Genomic DNA, 19,566 nt, shown 5'->3' on the forward strand with positions numbered 1-19,566 from the left:
TTCATCTGTGAAAATGAAGCAAATAATATTGTGGAAGGAGTTGGACACACACGATTTTCCTCAATATTCCATAAGTAGCCAAAGGGTCATAATTGTAGTAAAAATAGTCGCAGAAAAAAATCTTCCTTTATGGTCAACTACACATCCAGTTTGTTGTTGTGTGAAAATTTGAAGCAAATCAAGCTAATAGTGTGGAATGAGTTGGATACTCAATATTTCGGAACGTACGGACGGACGGAAGTACGGACGTACGTACGTACGTACGGACAACAGCAACGCTATATGCCCACCGCATAAATGTGTGGGGACATAAAAACAATCGGAGAGAAATGGTTTCTCAACTCAGTTTCATTAAAGTCTGTCAGCAGTTTTGAGTATGTAGAAGAAATCATCTACAGTTTTAAAGTGCATTTTTCTTTGATGCTAACTGGCTTATACAGCTGAAGGATGTCCACACTCTCCTCATCCAACGAGTCCTTTTCACCATTATTGCCGATTTCCATTGTAATTTCTTTAATTTGCGTCGTCTCTCCCACAGTAAGGGTTATATTTTTCAACATGGTCTTTCCTTCAATTTGGCATAGAATGTATATATGACACTGAACAATGATAAAGTAAGTGAAAATAAGTGTTAAATATTGGCAGAAGGCAAGACGACTGTTTAAAATGTTGCTTGTATGAATATTAGATATTCCAGGTTCCTGTTTAATCCTGTTTTCAATAATCGTTTTTTTTTTCAATGGTTTGTCAAGATTAGATGTTGGCAAAAAGAGCAAGAAAAACGTTAATTTTCTTTAAAATTCCACAAGCGTTACAACTATTCATACTCTACACTATAATCATATTGGTTGATTTGTTAGAAAATAGTCTCACTGGTAAAATTCGCAGTACCCATATTTTACGGATTACTGAGAGAGAAAAAGCTTAAAATGTGTGAACGAGTCATTTTAAAGGATTAAAATTAAGATTGTTTAAAAAATTGGCTGCCACTTATGCATATTCAAATTTCCTGTTAAATCTCATTTTCGGTAATCGTTTTGTTTTCATATATTTATCAAAGGTTTGTCTATTGATTAGCATAGAAGGAAGTGAAACTAAATCCACTGTTTTCGATAATCTTCTTTTATGGCTGTAACTGAGCAAGTTCATGTGCAATATTGAAAGCAGTACATAGAGACTTATTCCAAAGGATCTTTTTACAGATTTTATTATTTATCCTAAGCCCTCTTTACACAAGGGAAACAATCTGTTTATAGAGTGAAATTGTTGAATAAACACCGTTTGACAATCAAAATCTTGTCCATGTTATATCAGTGCAATAGAAAAGTAAGCTATCTATGTTACCTGCTTTAATATACATGATATCATAGTCATGCATCTAACAGTCTTGAAATTGTTTTCTTTGATTTTCTCATATTTTTCCCATACTTTGACGCATATATATGGGTAGCAGAGATCATTCTCTTTCCAGCAATAGCTTTATCAACAAATCTTACCTTGTGAAATTCTGTGGGTTTTAACATTTAAAAAAGTGCTGATCGTTACAGTTATTGCTACTAATTATGCATGATTTTTTCGTGCCTAGAGGTAAAAAATGCATGCTTTGCATGAAATACTATGTACATAGCCACCTAACTTACAATAAAGTTTTAGCAGTCTCCATTTTTTTCCAGATATTTTACCCAGGATCTTTTCTTTTCAGCAAAGATAACTCTTTTTCAGAAAATGGTATCTAAACGTTTTGTTTTTTTCAGATTTCGTACTTTGATGCAGATAGCTACATATATATCTAAAATAGACAGTGCCTACTTGAAGTTTGTATTTTAAGTAACAATGCCTACAGTACATTTCTGAAAAAGAAATTATAAATATTCAATAACTGGATAGCCTTTCTATATACAGTTGAAACTTAATATATCAAACACGTTTATCTAAATAATTTGAAGCAAGTCCCGTCCGGAAAACAAGTGCATAACATATCATTTTAAGTCGACTTTCCATTGTCTCGAAAAAAAAAGTTCAATCCCTTGAAATTTGAGATACCGAGCTTTAACAGTTACTGTACTTTTGGCATAGCAATAAAAGCTTTACGGTACATTAACAATGTTGTTTAGTGTTTATTCAGAACCTTTTTGACAAAATAGACTTACAAAGAATGTATCCAGTACTTGGTCTGTCATGCACCTTGTATTTTTTATTTCAGCCGGGTTTGTCCATACGTTTTGGTTAATAAGTGTGAAAAGCGTTCTACCAGTTAACTTTTCAAAGGCGCCAGTGCAAATACTACGGGTTATATTCGTCTTTGTGTTACATAGGTAGCAATATAAACTTCCATACACTCTGTCCGCTGTCTTGTCGAAATAGTAGCTTGATTCTAAAACAAAAAAATACATACTATTTTTAACCATACATTTCATACACATATAAGCAAGCGGACGTTTCTTTATTTTATTCCTACAAATGTATAGATATTTTGTAAAAACTAGTATTGATATTTCAGAAATTAATCTGAACCAACAGAAATAAAAATCCTTATTGCACTGGCACGAACATTATGAATAAGAATAGTACTCGTGTACCGAGGTCGCAAAAATTGCGATTATGAACTGTTTAAATTTTCATTTATTACGTAATATGTTTTCGTTGTTATATGTTAACGGTTCTGCTTATAAAAAGCACCGTTCCATGATCATTCAATTATCTTTTTACACTTTAAGAACCGTTCTTTGTCTTTTTCCCGCTCTATTGACGGTTTTCCTTTTCCTATGAATAGTAAACAATTGTTAAGGTTTCAGAGTTCATGTTTAGACCTAAATGTAACATCATTGCGAAACATTCGTTGTGGATTTAATGCTATTGGATATTTATTCTTGTTGTATAAACTTTGTATTCTATAACTTGGATTATATAAAGCTTGGAAAATTGAATATGAAAAAAATATGGAAACTCTCAAATAAGAACTCTCAAACAAATGTCGATGTGACAGTTTATACAGTCCTACAAACAAAATAAAGAATAAACTGCCACATTGAATGGTCCCGCGAACCGAATCTTCGAAAATAAAGAACGACGCGATTAGAGAACAACTGCATAAAATAAAAGGACAGATACTATTCTTCAAATTATTGTGTCAGGGAAGTAAAACAGTAAAGGAAAGAAAAAACAAACCATGTGAGGAATTTCCTACATAAAAGGTGTTAGAACAAGATATCGGAATATACTAATTGAAGAAATGAAAGGCTACAGGTCTTTTAGCTTCTGTTTTCGAAGAGCTCGGTTTAAATGAAGGAATTGGAATTGTGTCCAAATGTTTGGAAAAGTTGAAATCATACAACAAGAAAGTTGAAGCTCAAACTTAAAAGTTAGCTTCATCTTTAGGAAAACAAGATGGCGATGAAATTGAAAGTATTCTCGATGATGATTGCAAGCTTTGTTCAGAAGCTATGGATGTGTAACTAGATCTTTGACAGTTTAAAGAGATGTTGGTGTCAAAGAGAAAGAAAAAAGAAAGCAAAGCTGAAAGTTTATAGGAGACAAATACTCAACAGCTCGTGAAGTTGCAAAAGGATATGCAGGGTCTGTTAACAGCATAGATGAAACAACAAGAGCTCACTAACAAAAAGGAAATGGAGAGAGCATCATCGGTAAAGCTACACAAAATTGATATGGTATCTTTCAATGGAGATAAAACAAAGTGAATCGAATTTTGGGACTCTTTCAAATGTACAGTTTACGATAGTAAAGTGTTAAAGAATGTGGAAAAAAATAACTACTTGAAAAGTAAAGTAGTTGGTGAAGCAAGAAATGCAATAGCGGGGCTGGCTCTATCCTCTATTGAGATTTTGCAACAACGGTTTTGAAATTCCCATGAAATAATGGATATGCATTATCATCATCTTATAAACTTACAGCCAGCAATAAATAAAGTAAGTAGCTTACGATACTTGTTAGATAAAGTAGAAAGGCACATACGAAGTCTAGAGGTTTTACACCAGATCAGAATGTGTTCATTTCTATCATAAAGTCGAAGCTACCAGAAGATGTTTTGATGCAACTCGCATACAAAACGGTGTCGACAAGAAATGGTCCGTATCTTCACTAACCAAACGTCTGCACGATTATGTTGTAGCAAGGGAAAGAGCTGTAAAAGGGACATGCAATCAAAGTGAAAGAAATAGAAAAGATGAGGCAAATTCTAGAGGTGAGAAATCAGTAAATAGAACAAACAATCCAGGAATTCGCAGAGAGTCAAATCATCAGTCTTCAGCACAGGCACTTATAGCTACGAATGGAAAAGTAAATTCAACAAAAGGGCAAAGCGCACCTATGACCAAAAGGTATTGCTTCTGTCAGAAAAATCACTGGAGGGACGAATGCACTCAATATAAAACAATAAATGAGCGAAAGGATCGCATCAAAGGTAGTTGTTTTAAATGTTTGAAAAGTGGGCATTCATTTAAAGAATGTAAAAGTATTAGTAAATCCTGCGTTTTTTTTGTGGTGAAATGAATGTACATCACAAGAGTTTATGCCCAAAGAGATTTCAGTTTACACCAACAATGGCTCAAACAACGAATAAAATACCCGATGAGGTTGTGAGTAGTATAGGCTGGTGATTTGGTACCGGTACCATATCACTTCCAGTAGGGTACCATATTGTCATTCAGGAAAATTTATGGTACCCTACTGGGAGAGATCTGGTACCATATCACCATTCAGGTGCCAGATCACCATCCAGGGTGCCAGATCACCATCCTGGGTGCCAGATCACCATCCGAGTGCCAGATGCCCTTCTAATCTATTTTTTAGTCAAATTACCAGGGTACCAGATCACCATCCAGGTGCCAGATCACCATCCAGGTACCAGAGCACCATCTAGGACGGTACCAGATCATCATCCAGTACCAGATCACCGCTAGATCTTTCTAACAAGGGTCTATTCAGTAAAATCAGACACCACTAACCAATGAGCAGTGAAGAAAAACCCTAGACTCAAGAAACACAAATAAGCCATTTTGACGTTACATTTAGTCGCACAGAAAAATGTGCTCTCTATTAGGTTCGCGCGTCTTACATTTATATAGCACAATGCTCTCTAGGCTTTATTGCATTTTCTGGCAGTAACAACAATGGCGTTCGAAGAAAGACTGAGCTACGTTGAAAGGGCCTGATGAACATATCCTTACTCCGGCAAGTCATTGATAGCACCCTATAGGATTTTAACATGGGGTGCCATATCACCATCAAGGACGGCGCCATAATTTTAGCAGTAGATGATAGCACCCTATAGGGTTTTAATATTGGGTGCCATATTCCCATCCAGCACAGTGCCATTTTTAATAGATCTAGACAATATATGGAGAGAAAAATAAATGGAGTGCTGTTGAATTTCTGGGAAATGTATAGATGTGCTTGTGCCTATATCCCTATGCTGTGAGGTGTTATAAACCTTAAAACAAAACGAGAATTGAGTGTCTTTGGACAGTAAATATAGTGATGTTCAAAACAATTTTAGCCTACTGTTTTGCACTAATGAACCTTTGAGAGTACAGTATGCGTTTTCGGAAAATCGATCACAATAAAAATATTGACCTTGAGCACTGTTGATATAGAACCAAGTAATCGTCGCAGAAAAAAGAGAATACTCCCGCAAAGGTGAATTCCTCTTCTAAACGATTTTTATGACAATGACAATGACAAATTTTATTTGCTCTAAGGCCACCGGCCCATGCAAAACATATACAACAAATATTTTTTAAATTGCATAGCATGTGCATTGTAGATCATGTGGAGAAACATATAATATATAATATTCAGCTACAACATTATGTCAATTTAATATAATGATAATAAATGGCTTCTTCCTACTTATGTAATTCTTTGCAAATCTTGTAATCTATTTTTCCTTTTCTTAAAAGCGTAGAACAAATATACTGCTAATGACTTAATTGTTTCTCCATTTTTGATAGACATTAGAACATTAAATTTATTTATAGTTGGCGGTGATATATATTTTTTTGGTATATGTAGCTTACGTAGTTCAGAATAAAATTCACATTTTAACAGAAAATGATACTCATCTTCTACCGAGTTGGAATTGCACATTTTACATATTCTGTTTTGTCTTGGCACATTAATATATCGACCTCTTTCAATTTCTAAGTCATGCGAACTTACTCTAAAATTAACGAAGGTATATCTAAATTTTTTAACATCTAATACATCCAGATACATTTCATAGTTAAATTCGTTCTTAAATAACATATAGTTTGAAAGTTTAACATTTGAATGTATTGCTACGTTCCATTCCTGTAAAAATATGTCTTTCAATCTATTTTCAAACGTTTTTAAAAATGAGAATTCAGATTGAACAAATTGATTAGCCCATACATACCCAAAACCATGACTTTGTAAACAATACCTTATGGAAGATACCCAATTATTATGACCATTTATGTCATCATTTAGCATCATGTTATAACATTTTTTTACCAATCGGCTATTCGGCATTTTTATAATCTTCAGCCAATATTTTATACATCTTTTATACGTGGTTATGTACATAGGGTATCTTGCACAGTCACCCAGCGTAGCAAAATTTGAGGCACTTTGTTTAGCACACATGAAACGTTTACAAGCATAATACTGTGCCCGTTCAAGTTCATCGAACCTACAAATTCCCCAAATCTCTGAACCATATAATAGTTGTGGACAAATTTTACTATCAAAAAGTTTAAAAGATACAGATTTAGATACCTGACCAAACTCATATAGTGATTTTAAAAGAGATATAAAAACTCGTTTGCCCTTGATACATAGTTCATGAACCATTGCGTTCATAGACAATTGCCTTGTAAAAGTTAAACAAACATAACAAAAATTTATTCACAACTTCAACATTTGTATTATTGTACGTCCACCTTTCATTTCTTGCTAATTCACCTCCGTTTTTAAAAACTACAATTTTTGTTTTAGTTTCATTCACCCTTAACTTATAGGTGTCACAAAAGTCACGCAATATATCTTATTGTCTTTGTAGACCAAATATAGTATCAGACAGTAATGCAATGTCATCAGCAAACATTAATAAGAAAAGTTGAATGGTTTCTGGATGTAACTGAATACCATTAACATTATTGTCAGACAAAGTACTTTCTTGTTCATCTATAAAGAAAGAAAATAGTATTGGACTGGCTAAACAACCTTGCTTTAAGCCTACAGAAATGGATATAAATTCACTTCTAGTATTATTACACCTAACACAGGACTTCAGAGTGTTATACATACTTTTCAGTGCTCTAAACAGATTACCCTTAACACCATTCTCTTTCAGTATAGTCCATAATAGATCTCTGTTAACAGTGTCAAAACATTTCTCAAAATCTATGAATGCGACATAAAGTTTACGTCGTTTATTTCTTAAAGTTCTATCAATAACAGTTTTTAAAATAAATGCATTATCAACAGTTGAATACCCGGCCTTAAAGCCTGATTGATTTTCGGAAATTTTGTGATACATTTGGGCGAAAAAATTTAATCTTGAAACAAGTATTCCACAATATATTTTACTTAACACATTTTGCAATGAAATACCTCTATAGTTTCCTACATCATTTTTATCACCTTTTTTATGAAGGGTAACAATTATGGATTCACACCAGCTGTCAGGGTACTTTCCAGTGCCAAAAATCCTATTAAACAATTTAACTAATACATGTATAAAATTTTCAATACCGTATATAAAAAATTCTGGTACAATATTATCAGGGCCTGGTTTTTTACCCTGTTTTAGATGTTTAATTGCTAATCTAACTTCGTCTTCCGAAATCTCTGTATTAAATAAATAATCTTCAACTTCATTATCGGGCTGCTCAATTTCTATATCAATATCTCTTATATTATTATCATTAGCATTGATGGGATTTAGAAGTCCTTCAAAATATTGTACCCATTCATTAGTAGTAATGTTATTTATTGACTTTTTGTTTCTGTAAGTCATTCGTTTTAATTTTGACCAAAATGATTTTGGGTCGTTGACATTTGATGTTAGATCATGAAGCTCGTTTACCTGGTATTCTCGGTGTTTTATTGTACATAATTTCTTAAAATCTTTTCTACTTTGTATGTATAAATGTAAATTGTGTTCAGATCTGTGGTTCCTATATTGTCTTAATAACTTATATTTATGTCGTTTGAGAACGTTACATTCGTTATCAAACCATAAAGGACCAGTATGTCTTTTAACAGGTGAAACTTTACATTCAAAATATTTACCAACTTCTTTGAGTGACATTACAAAATTAGATACACATTCATTTATATCATTTTCTGAATTATCAATCTGACAACACATATTGTGTAACAGTTCTTTCGTAAAATATTCTGTTGTCCTGTCTTGAAATACTTGTTTGTACTTTTGCGGTATGCTATAGAGTATTTCTCTAGTACCTGTAGTCTGTCGGGTATTTGTATTAGAATCATCAGAAACATTTAAAGTAATGTTAAGAAGAAAGTGTTTTGATTCTCCACGTTCATCTACACAAAAATTTTGAACTAAATCAATAATATCTTTTGAACAAATACAATAATCTATAACACTACATCCTTGTGTAGAAACATATGTATAGTTACCTATATTTTTGTCTTGGCCCATTCGACCATTCATTATATATAAAGATATATTTTACAAAAATCTGCTAAAGCCTACCCTGTGTATTTACAGTTTTGTCACAAGATATACGTTTCTCTTCTACAGGGCTTCTTAACATATCGTTATATTCCTCAAGCTCCCTAACATTATCTTCAGTAGATAAACAGTCACTTAATTCTCCACTTCTAGCATTTAGATCACCTATTATCATCATGTTAACATCTTTATATTCACCAATGACAGATATTATTACATCTTCTAATAATGAAATACCTTTTAATACTTTATCATCATAAAATGGTGATTCAGTTGGCGGGACATAAACAAAACATATAATTGTATCATTACTCAATCTAGTCAAGATTTTGTCAACAATAAATATGATCCCAATACAACAATCATGGTTTACACGTCTTATATACGGTTCTAGTTCATTTTTCACGTACACTGACATTCCGCCCATTGCTCGACCAAAACGTGCATTTTTAACAGCTGGTAAAAAATAACATTTATGAGAAGCTAAAATATCCTTTGATGTATCATTTTCTACCTCCCAAATTTCTGCAAGGGCGAACAAATCAAAACTATTTACATATTGTATAAAATCTACAAATTCAATGTTTTTCAAAATACCCTCAATATTCCAAAATGCTATGCTTATACTGTTATTTAGGCCTTGGCCTGCCTGCTAGTCAACATTTACTTCCATCGGATTGCCACTATCATGAAAGCTGACATCACTGTAAATACCTTCCGTAAAAGGCTCAGACTTATTTTTTCTTCTAACATTAATGAAAATTCTTTCGCTTTCATGTTTAGCATTATCCTGTCTTATGTGTAATTTCCCCATGTAAAAATATCCTGTTTTCCCACGCTCCTTCAACTCAGCTAAACATGACCTCTGTCTAGTAGTAAGTTCTTCAGAAATTCTAATGTTACGTTCGCGTAAACGATCTCTACCAACAAACAGTTTTTGTTTATTTTCGACTGATCTGAATTTCGCTATAACAATTCTATTATAATCACTTCCCGGTCGACCTACACGATATACTTCAGATAAACAATCGGTATTCCATCCATCATCTGGACATGCCACTTTACATACGTTGTTAATGATTTTGTTTTTCAGCGATTCCTCCGTTTCATTAGAGGACTCTTCGAGTCCAAATACACGTAAATTAGTTTTCAAAAGCTGACGTTCGACTCTTTCTACTGCATCTTCAAGTTTGACAAAGCTTTCGAATTTCTGTTCACAGCTTTCCTGGATGGCATCAACGTCTAACTGTAACATGTCTTTGTCACAACGTATATCTTCAACACCAGACTCAAGTTTAGCAACACTTTCTTGTAGAAGTTTATGTTCATAATCAAGCCGATCAACTCTGGTTTTCACTTCATTACATATAATTCGTACAGCTTCCACATCTGATTTTATCTTTGTAACGTCAGTATATTATAATGTTATAATAACTTGTTGATATCTCTTGTACATTTACCAATTCAGAACAGTCATAAAACCATCAACAGTGATCAATAAGCCGTGGAATGGTGGCATGTATTGAAAAAATGATACTGAACCAAGTCTTACCCAATTAAATCTCTTTCCCTACGACTGTAAATTCTACCAATGTTTTCCCAGAACAAAAAAGACCTATTCTACTGAATGAGACACAGAACAAAAAATTCTACTGTCAAGTGAATAAATTATTAAACCCTAAAATTGCTCATTTTTTAACTATTATTTCAGCCATTTTTGTCTGTTTTTCAGTTTCAAATTAGAAGGTTTACAAAATCACGTTAAACAAAATTTAAACATGCATATATTACGTATGGAGATAGACTACCGGATGTATTTTTTCGCCTAAGTATAAACACAATACGAGGCCTGAAAGTTTTACCATTTTGCCGAAAAATGCTGTGTCATGTTTTGAAGCGTGTAAATTTAAATTTATTGTATTTTTCCTGCTACACACTTATTCAGACGAAAAGAAATGTCAGTCACTGACACAAAAGGATAATTACCTTTCAGTATTTAATCCGTATTTCTTTTTACAGTAGAAAAAACCCTCATAAAAGCAGCACCAAACAGGAGATTTTTATACTTTCACTTTGTTCGACGTGAAATCGAGTACACATTCATGTACATTTTTTGTATGTAGTGTAAACAATATTCAATAATTAAAAACATTTATCAATGACAAATTTCGCAATCTTTAATTTGTTGCTCTTCAGCTTTGGTCGAAACTACAAACTCTAGATACAACTTAAATCTACTTGGCATTTTGAAGAAAACAAAACAAAACATAAACATCAGTGGTTTTGCTTTCCATCTCGTCTCTTTAGATTTTGAAGCCCTGCTCCGCGGCTATTCAAATTCTGTTGTGTGTATGCAACCCATAATTACAAAAGGTAACAGTTAACGACCATGCGCCACACTTTAGCACGCAAAACCACAGGTATTTTATATAGAATTGTATATAAATTAGATTCTATTTTGACAGGCGTCACTGTTCATTGTCAGGATTTTCATTCTTTTTTCAGTGACAATTTAAGGTTAAAAGGTAGGACTGGAGCATGTCTTTAAATATCAACTGATGTCGATGTACTGACAGTCGCCATATTTATAGGATTTTTCAAGGTCATCATGCCAGCTTGGATTCTGTCAGTATAAAAGGACAGTCATCAAGGGTCTTGTATCATTTCTGCCTATGGCAGCACCACGTAAATTAGTACCATACTCAGATACTTCGAGTAGCAGTGAAGATAATGAAGAAGAACTAAAGAAATATCGTTTATCATTAACAGAAAAGAAACAAATATTAGCTAATAGAAAAGAACGGCGAGATGGTTTAGAAGAAAAACGTAAACAAGCAAGGCAAGATCAACACGATGAGAAACGAAACGACCTGGCAATCAACTACTTTAAAATTACACCTAGAATGGAGCGAAAATCAAGAAAATTCAAGACGCAAAGTAAAGTGTACGATGTCACATTCAAACCCTATGACCAGGCGTATGACTTTACCTACGAACTATTCAATGCTATGGTAGACAAGATGAAAGAGGAGTGTCAGACCAAGCCAAGACATAAAGTCCGGGTCTCTATTGATCATCCCGGTTTGAAACTTAGAATACACGTCCCTTTTGACAATGCTTCAGCAGTGACAGGGGAAACTTTGCTTCAAGAAATTGAAAATGTCATGCAAAGCAATGAAGATTTCAAGATTCATGATGGTCAACAGCATGCCGAAATTACTCATATTTCCATGCCCGAAGGATCCGGCATGGATCGCATGTCAGTATAGAGAACATGACTCAACTGAAACGGAGTGTCATACAAATTGGCAATCCTAATGACAATATGTGCTCGGCTCGATCCATCGTTGTAGGTATATGTCATGCACAAAAATCAAATACCGAGGAATGTAAAAAACGATGGAACATGATGCGACAGTCCAAGAAAACTTTACAAAAGAAGGAGGCTCAGACGTTATTGGACAGTGTTGGAATCGAATACGACCAGCCGTGCGGAATAGAGGAGTATCAGAAAATCCAGACCAAATTGTACCAAGACTGCATTATCAAGGTTCACACCCAACACGGTAAAAGTGAACCTGTGTTTACCCCAGCCCCATGAGGAAAGGGAGTGAAGTGATACACGTATACCACCACGGAGGACATTATGACACCATCACTTTGATCAAGGGATTCTACGGACATAGTTATTATTGTGAATACTGTGACATTGGCTTTAACAATCTAGAATAGCACAATTGTAAAAACATTTGTCAGTGTTATTCAACAGAACTATGTGAACCTGGCACACAGGTGATTTGTAGTGATGTATGATTATTTTTAAAAGTGTTGGATGTTATCAAAAGCATAAGCAAATCACAGGACACAAAAAGAAAAGTATTTGTGAATCTGTATGGCGATGTCAAACATGCCATAATATTGTTGTAGGTAGAAAGAAAAATCATGTTTGTTCAGGGTCTAAGAAATGTAGGTATTGTAAGGAAATTGTTGGAAAAAACCATGAATGTCATATACCAAAATATGTTTCGCCTGAATCTGAAGGTCCTTCAGATTACATCTTTTTTTGATTTTGAGAGTCGGTCCGATACAAGTGTCGCCGGGCTGCTCAGTGGTAGTGATAACAACTGGGTCGACAGATTTTTAGTATATTATCATGGACAGACACGCTCCTGTAGATATATTTATATATAACTACATAACTGGATGTTTAATGTTCAGCACAAATCGGCTTGTTTACATTTCAAAGTATGGCGGATATCAATAGATCCAATGTGATTGGTTAATACCTCGTGCGGGGGAAAATAATGGTGTTAGATGGTGTAAGGGAAGCAAATATTGGTGAATAACTGATACGGCCTACGACTACAAATACAACTACTCTGCCTACGGTATGTAAATTGGTGTTCAGATTTACCCTATGACATATTCCCCCCGGCTAAAAAAATGTCGTCCCGACATTTTCAGACGAGTAAACAAGGTACAACTGAAGAATAACAATGTAAGTGAAATATTCATGTTGACTGTTTGTAACATCAACCTAAAATAAATAAAAGTATATAGTAATCATGTATATGGAGAGATTCCAGAGGTAAGTATCTCCTTGAAGAATTGTAAGCATGAATCCCTTGGAAACGCACATAGTAGGTATATGATTGCATTTCAGATACGTTTACATCCCACAAGATAGGTATAAATCTTTTCAGGTAAGTATATAGTTTTCTTTTTCAATGTCACTATATTATATGTTTTTTTTCAGTCATATACTATATATACAAGATATAAACAGGCTAAGTATTCGAAGTCTTTTGACGCATACACACATAATAACAATGTTGTCTACCTTTACAGGTAAGTAAGTATACTTTCATTTCACACTTAAAATTCCAGGTAAGTATGTACTCAGAAAAGAATTCAGTTATATCTTTCAAATTCCATGCTTTCCTATTTACACTGTACTGATATCATATAACACTGTCTCTATAATACACTGTTTCTGAACACTGTTGTTTGTATAATGTCATCATCCAATCGCCATTACGTTGCGATTTTGGTATCTGCCTTTGTCGCTTTGGTCTTCTGGAGCTGTTGATCTCGTTATCCGGAGGCTCTTTATCATGTTGTCTTCTTTGAGGTATGATTTACTTCTCTGAACTTCTGCTGTTACCTTCATTGTAGGTACTGTTTTCTACTGTTGTTTTAATTGGAAGAAGAAGGTTTCTGTGTAGTGTTTTTGTTTTCTTAGTCGCTGAATTCTTTTTCTTGATGATATAGACCGGTGTATCTTTGTTTGGTTGTTCTAGGATGATATATGGTTCTGTCTCCCATTTGTTCGCAATCTTATGCTTTCCTCTAATGGTGACGTTTCTGGCTAAAACAATGTCGCCTGGTTCTAAAGTTGCTGCCCTTGATTTCCGGTCATAGAATTGTTTGTTTACGCTAGCTGTGTCTTCCGCAGATTCTTTTGCTTTTGTATATGCAACGGTTAATCTGTCAGGTAGCTTTCGGACGTATTCATTTCTAGATTTGGACTGTATTTCGTCAAAGTTTATTCCAAGTAGGGCATCTATGGCTAATTTAGGATGTCTTCCAAACATAAGGAAATATGGAGAGAAACCAGTGCTGTTGTGTATTGTTACGTTGTACGCATGTACCAGAGGTCCTACATAAGTCTTCCAGTCACATGTCTTGTTCTCTTCCAATGTCCCGAGCATCTTTAACAATGTCTGGTTAAATTGTTCTGTCATACCGTTGCCCATAGCGTGATATGGCGTTGTGTGGGACTTAGTTGTGTCTCCTAGTTTGCACAGCTCTTGTATTAGTCCAGATTCGAAGTTGGCACCTTGATCGCTGTGTATTCTGGATGGAAAACCGTAATGGACTATGAATTGGTCGAACAGCACTCTTGCAGTCGTTTTGGCTGTTTGGTTCTTGGTGGGGTAGGCCTGTGCATATCTGGTGAAGTGATCTGTTACGACCAAGATATGTTCAAACCCACCCTTGGACCGCTCAAGGTTGAGAAAGTCAACACATATAATTTCCATCGGCTCACTGGACGATATGTTAACTAACGGGGCTACGGATGGTTGTGTCTTTCTGGCGATGCAACGTGGACAAATGCGGACCTTGTCTTCGATGTAGGAGTCCATACCAGACCAGAAGAACCTTAGTTTGAACAGCGACGTCGTCCTGTCTCAGCCCTGATGGCCTAGATCATCATGTAAGGCACGAAAAACTTCTTCTCTGATTGCCTCCGGTAAAAGTAACTGTTTATAATGTTGACCTTGTACTGGCTGAATCTGTAGAGGATAACATCTCTGAGTTCAAGATTGTCCCAATCTCTTAAGTATTTGACCGCTGGACTTATGTTTCCACCGACCCGCTTAGCTGACGGTCTGGTGCCTTTCTCCATGTGGTCGATAAGCTGAGACAGGACTGGCTCATCATGTTGAGCTTTCATCCAATCTTTTGAACTCAGTGATTCAGATTCTAGGACGTCAGGTGGAATCTCTTGAGATGTTACAGGATCAACTGTTTCTATTGAGTCTGGGTTGATTACAGAGAAAGCAAGTGGCGTTTCAGAAGGTGGAGAAGTTGCTGCTATTGACAATGCTGATATGACTTTAGAATCAATGGTCTTTAGGCTCACTCTGTGTAATTCTTGAAAGGCCATCTGCGTCTGCATTATTCTTTCCTGATCTGTATGTCGTTTTGAAGTTGTAATTGGATAATGCTGCCAGCCATCTATGCCCTGTTGCATCCAATTTAGCTGAGGTGGTGACATACGTCAAAGGATTATTGTCTGTAACAACCTCGAATACAGCGCCATAAAGATAGTCGTGAAACTTTTCAGTGACAGACCATTTTAAAGCAAGGTATTCCAGTTTGTGTGCAGGGTAGTTCTTCTCTGATGGTTTGAGGCTTCTGCTAGCATAGGCGATGACACGATCGATTCCCTCTTGACGCTGGTACAAGACTGCTCCAAGACCTTTCAATGAGGCGTCTGTATGAAGCTTAAATGGGATGTCGTAATCGGCATACCCAAGGATTGGCGGATTGATTAGTTTGGCTTTCTGTTCTTCAAATGCTGACTGTTGTTCTTTTCCCCATATAAATGGTTGTCTTTTGGTTTTCTTTTTAGATGATTTATCAGATTTCAGTGAATGTCCTATCAACAAATTGTTCAATGGTCGAGCAATGACAGCGAATTCCTTGATGAATCTTCTAAAAAATCCCACGAATCCTAAAAATTTTCTCACTTCCTTCACAGTTTTTGGTGTTGACCAATTTTCGACGACTTAAGTCTTTTCTGGATCTGTCTGTATGCCTTGTTTTGACCTAGGTAAATAAGTCTGTCCTTAAAGAATTGGCATTTCTTAGGATTTATTGTCAGGTTGTTTGTTGACAAACGTTGAAATACGGCATCAAGGCGATTGATGTGTGTGTCAATGTCTTTGGAGAAAATGACGATGTCGTCCAGGTAGATTAGGCAGTCTCTCAAGTTTAGGTCACCCATGCATCGTTCCATGAGGCGTTGGAATGTGGCTGGGGCGTTACAGAGCCCGAATGGCAATCTATTGCATTCGTAGAACCCAATTCCCCAAACTTGAAAGGCGGTCTTCTCTTTATCTGACTCTTCCATTTCAACTTGCCAGTATCCAGATTTTAAATCGAGTTTTGAAAAGTATTGTGAGCCTGCCAAAAGATGTAGTGTATCGTCAACTCTGGAAATAGGATATGCGTCTTTTTTCGTTCGAGAATTAATTTTCCTGTAGTCGATACAAAAGCGGATAGTTCCATCTTTCTTCTTGACGATTACTACGTTCGAGGACCAAGGACTATTTGACTCTTGTATTACACCGATTTTTAACATTTCTTGAAGATGTTCTCGAACTTCATTGTAAATTGCTGGTGGGACTCGTCTTTAAGGTTCCTTGAATGGGGTATTATCTGTTAGCTCGATTTTGTGACGGACAGCTGTTGTATGTCCAAGATTATGCGGACGTTTTGGAAATACTGATTTACATTTATTGAAGAGATTGTAAACCTTTTGTTTTTGTTGAGTTGAAAGTTCCGATTCTTCTATGTCTACACCATAAGCTCGTTTGATATTGTATTCATCATTTAATATGTTTTCCTTTTCTTTTTCAGGTACAGTCTGCTGATGTGACACTGGATAGTCTGTGAGATCAGGTAAGTAGTTTTCACTAATGTTGCTTTCGTTTTCTTTTTCAGGTATTGATGTATCACCGCCGATGTCAGCGTGTCTAATAACCTTTACTTCATTAAGTTGACAGATTTCAGACCTAGCTGGAATTTTCACAACCTTTGCTGATATGTTACATATTTTGACTGGAACTCGTGCGGTTTTTCCTGAGTTCGTGAGTTGTACAACACGAGGACAGACTATGGACTTCTATTGAAAGTTGTCTACTATAGGTTCAGTGACAGCTGCATCAACATTTCTTGTTTTGCGTACAAAACCACTTACTGAAAAATCATTTAATTTCGTGGGCATCAAATTTCGTGGTTTTGGTCAAAACGGCAATTTCGTGGGGATATGAATTCGTGGATTTCAAATTTTGAATATAAAATGAAAGGAAATTTTACTTTTTCGTTGGGATTAAATTTCGTGGACTGACTCAACCACGAAATCCACGAAAATTAGTCCCCCACGAATATTAATGATTTCACAGTACTGTTCTGCTTTCCATAGGCTTGAGTGTAACTGGTTGCGTGGATGTTACGATACCAACTGATGCAGAACCAACTGACATAAATGCTGACTTCCATACGTCTGGTGTATCTTCTGCTTCAATATTGTTTTCTTTGAGTTCCCGTATAACGTTTGTTCCTATCAACACAGGGACATTATGATGGTATTCAGTTGTAGGGACTACCAGAAACAGAGTTGTAACCGAGCCATGTGAAAATGTTTTGCTTTCTATTGTAGCTTCAATATACCCAATGTAATTTACAAGTGTTCCATTTGCGGTTTTAACCTCCAATTCGAAGTCTTCTAAACTGTGTTGAACAGGTTTGCTGGGTAATTTGTCGTAAAACGTTTTAGAAATGGAACTGACCATGGAACCACTGTCGATTAGAGCTTTTGATGTAACGCCTTCAATTTGGATTGTTGTTTCATTGGACGACCCAACAAGTCTGTCTAAGTTGGTACGTTTAGGGCAATTTTGATCTTTGCTGCTCACATCATGCCCTGCGATGGAAGCATCTATTTGTTTAAATTGTTTGGTTGTTTGGCATCTTTTGAAGCATCACTGGACTCTTCGTCTTTCCTTTGGGGTGGACCGTTGTATCTATGACTTCTACTGTCATAGTAGTCTCTGTAGGATTTATTTCTTGGTGGACCATAGTACTGGTTATAGTATGGTCTATATCCCCGTTGATATCTTCCTCTTCCTCTATATGAATAGCCTCGTTGAGTGTCTTGGTTACTCGGGATCTCAGATCTTTCGTGCTCTTTGTTTTCTTTCTTCATGTTTACGATCTCCTTTTCCAGCTCTTTCATTTTATCCATCAGTGATTGCATCATGTTCATTTATTATTCCATGTAATATGAAGTTGTTTTCATGTTCTGTTGTTGTAATTGTACTTCGTCTCTCTGACCAGTTTGTATTTCTTTGCTAGCATCTAGTTCTGTATTCTGTGTGTGGACTGGCTTCATACTTCTTGCATCAGCTGACGTTCGTTTTATTTCATCTTCTTCAACTCTAGCTTTCTTCCGTAATACTTCGAATGTTGAGTCAGATTCGTATGTTACTCTCGTATTATTTCGGAGCTTTTCACTTTTTAAACCCTTCCAAAATCTTTGTTTCAATAAGGCATTCTTTTTTCTTTCAGGTATTTCACCGGTCTCTACTGCCATCTGCATAACTGTTTCTAATCTTAAAGCCCAGTCAGATGTGGTCTCTTTGTCTTCTTGCTTAGCATTGAAGAAATCCTGCATGACTGAATCTTCAGTCTGTGTAGTGCCATATATATCTTCTAGTTTCTTCAGTATTACTGTAGAATCAGCCATTGGATCTATTGTCAGAAGAACTTTTCTAGTCTGAACCTTTAGTGAATTTCTCATTGTCTGAGCAATCAAATACTCTGGATATAGTCTACTCTTAATAATGCATTCGACCTCTATCTTCCAAACTTTGAAGTCACTTCCATCAAATGGAGGAATTTTTGGTTTTCCAAACCCACTTTGGTTAATATTTCTGTCTAATGTTGGAAATTGTCTGACTTGACTCTCTTTGTTATCCTGAATATATTCTTTTCTATCTGTATCTGCTCTACGTTTGTCTGATAATTCTTCTTCCTGGCCCTTTAGTAACAAAATCTTCTGTGTTCTAAGCCTTTCGAGCTCAACCTTTTTCTGAATTTCCTTTTCAAGTCTTTCTCTTTCAACTCTCTTCTGATTCAATTCGTCCTTTGCTATTTGCAATCTACGAACTCTTTCTGTTATCTGCATTTCTTCTTGTTCTTTGATTTCTCTCTGGTACTCTATTTGTCTGTTTTGTTCGTATAATCTTTGTAAGAGTATCCTTTCTCTTTCTGTCTCCAACCTTACTCTTTCTTCTTCCATTGTTTGTTGTTCTCTGTAGTCATACTTTCTAGATTCATTTGGAGTCATGGTATATGTTGCGTCACTATATTAACCTTCAATCTTGGGCTTAACCGTATCAGTTCTATTCTCTCTGTAATTCTCAAGTTTGATAGGCCCGTAATGTCTTGTATATTCATTCCCGTGTTCATGCATGTCTACTAAATCTGGGACAACATTTCGTTCTTTATTCTGTCTATAGTATGTGATACCTTTCTCATTACTTTGATAAGTATCTCCTCCAAAATATGGTTTACTCCTGAAGTTGCTA

General features: G+C 35.5%; 1 protein-coding gene across 1 annotated transcript; it reads right to left on the minus strand.

Annotated features, from left to right (window-relative positions):
• Window positions 1-18,245: 18,245 nt before the first annotated feature.
• Window positions 18,246-19,325, minus strand: LOC128548610 (golgin subfamily A member 6-like protein 22). The gene has a single exon (XM_053523970.1). The coding sequence runs from the start codon at window positions 19,323-19,325 to the stop codon at window positions 18,246-18,248; it is 1,080 nt and encodes a 359-aa protein (XP_053379945.1).
• Between the last annotated feature and the right edge of the window lie 241 nt (window positions 19,326-19,566).

This window comes from Mercenaria mercenaria, chromosome 14 (genome assembly GCF_021730395.1).
Source record: "Mercenaria mercenaria strain notata chromosome 14, MADL_Memer_1, whole genome shotgun sequence".
In the NCBI taxonomy this organism is placed as follows: domain Eukaryota; kingdom Metazoa; phylum Mollusca; class Bivalvia; order Venerida; family Veneridae; genus Mercenaria; species Mercenaria mercenaria.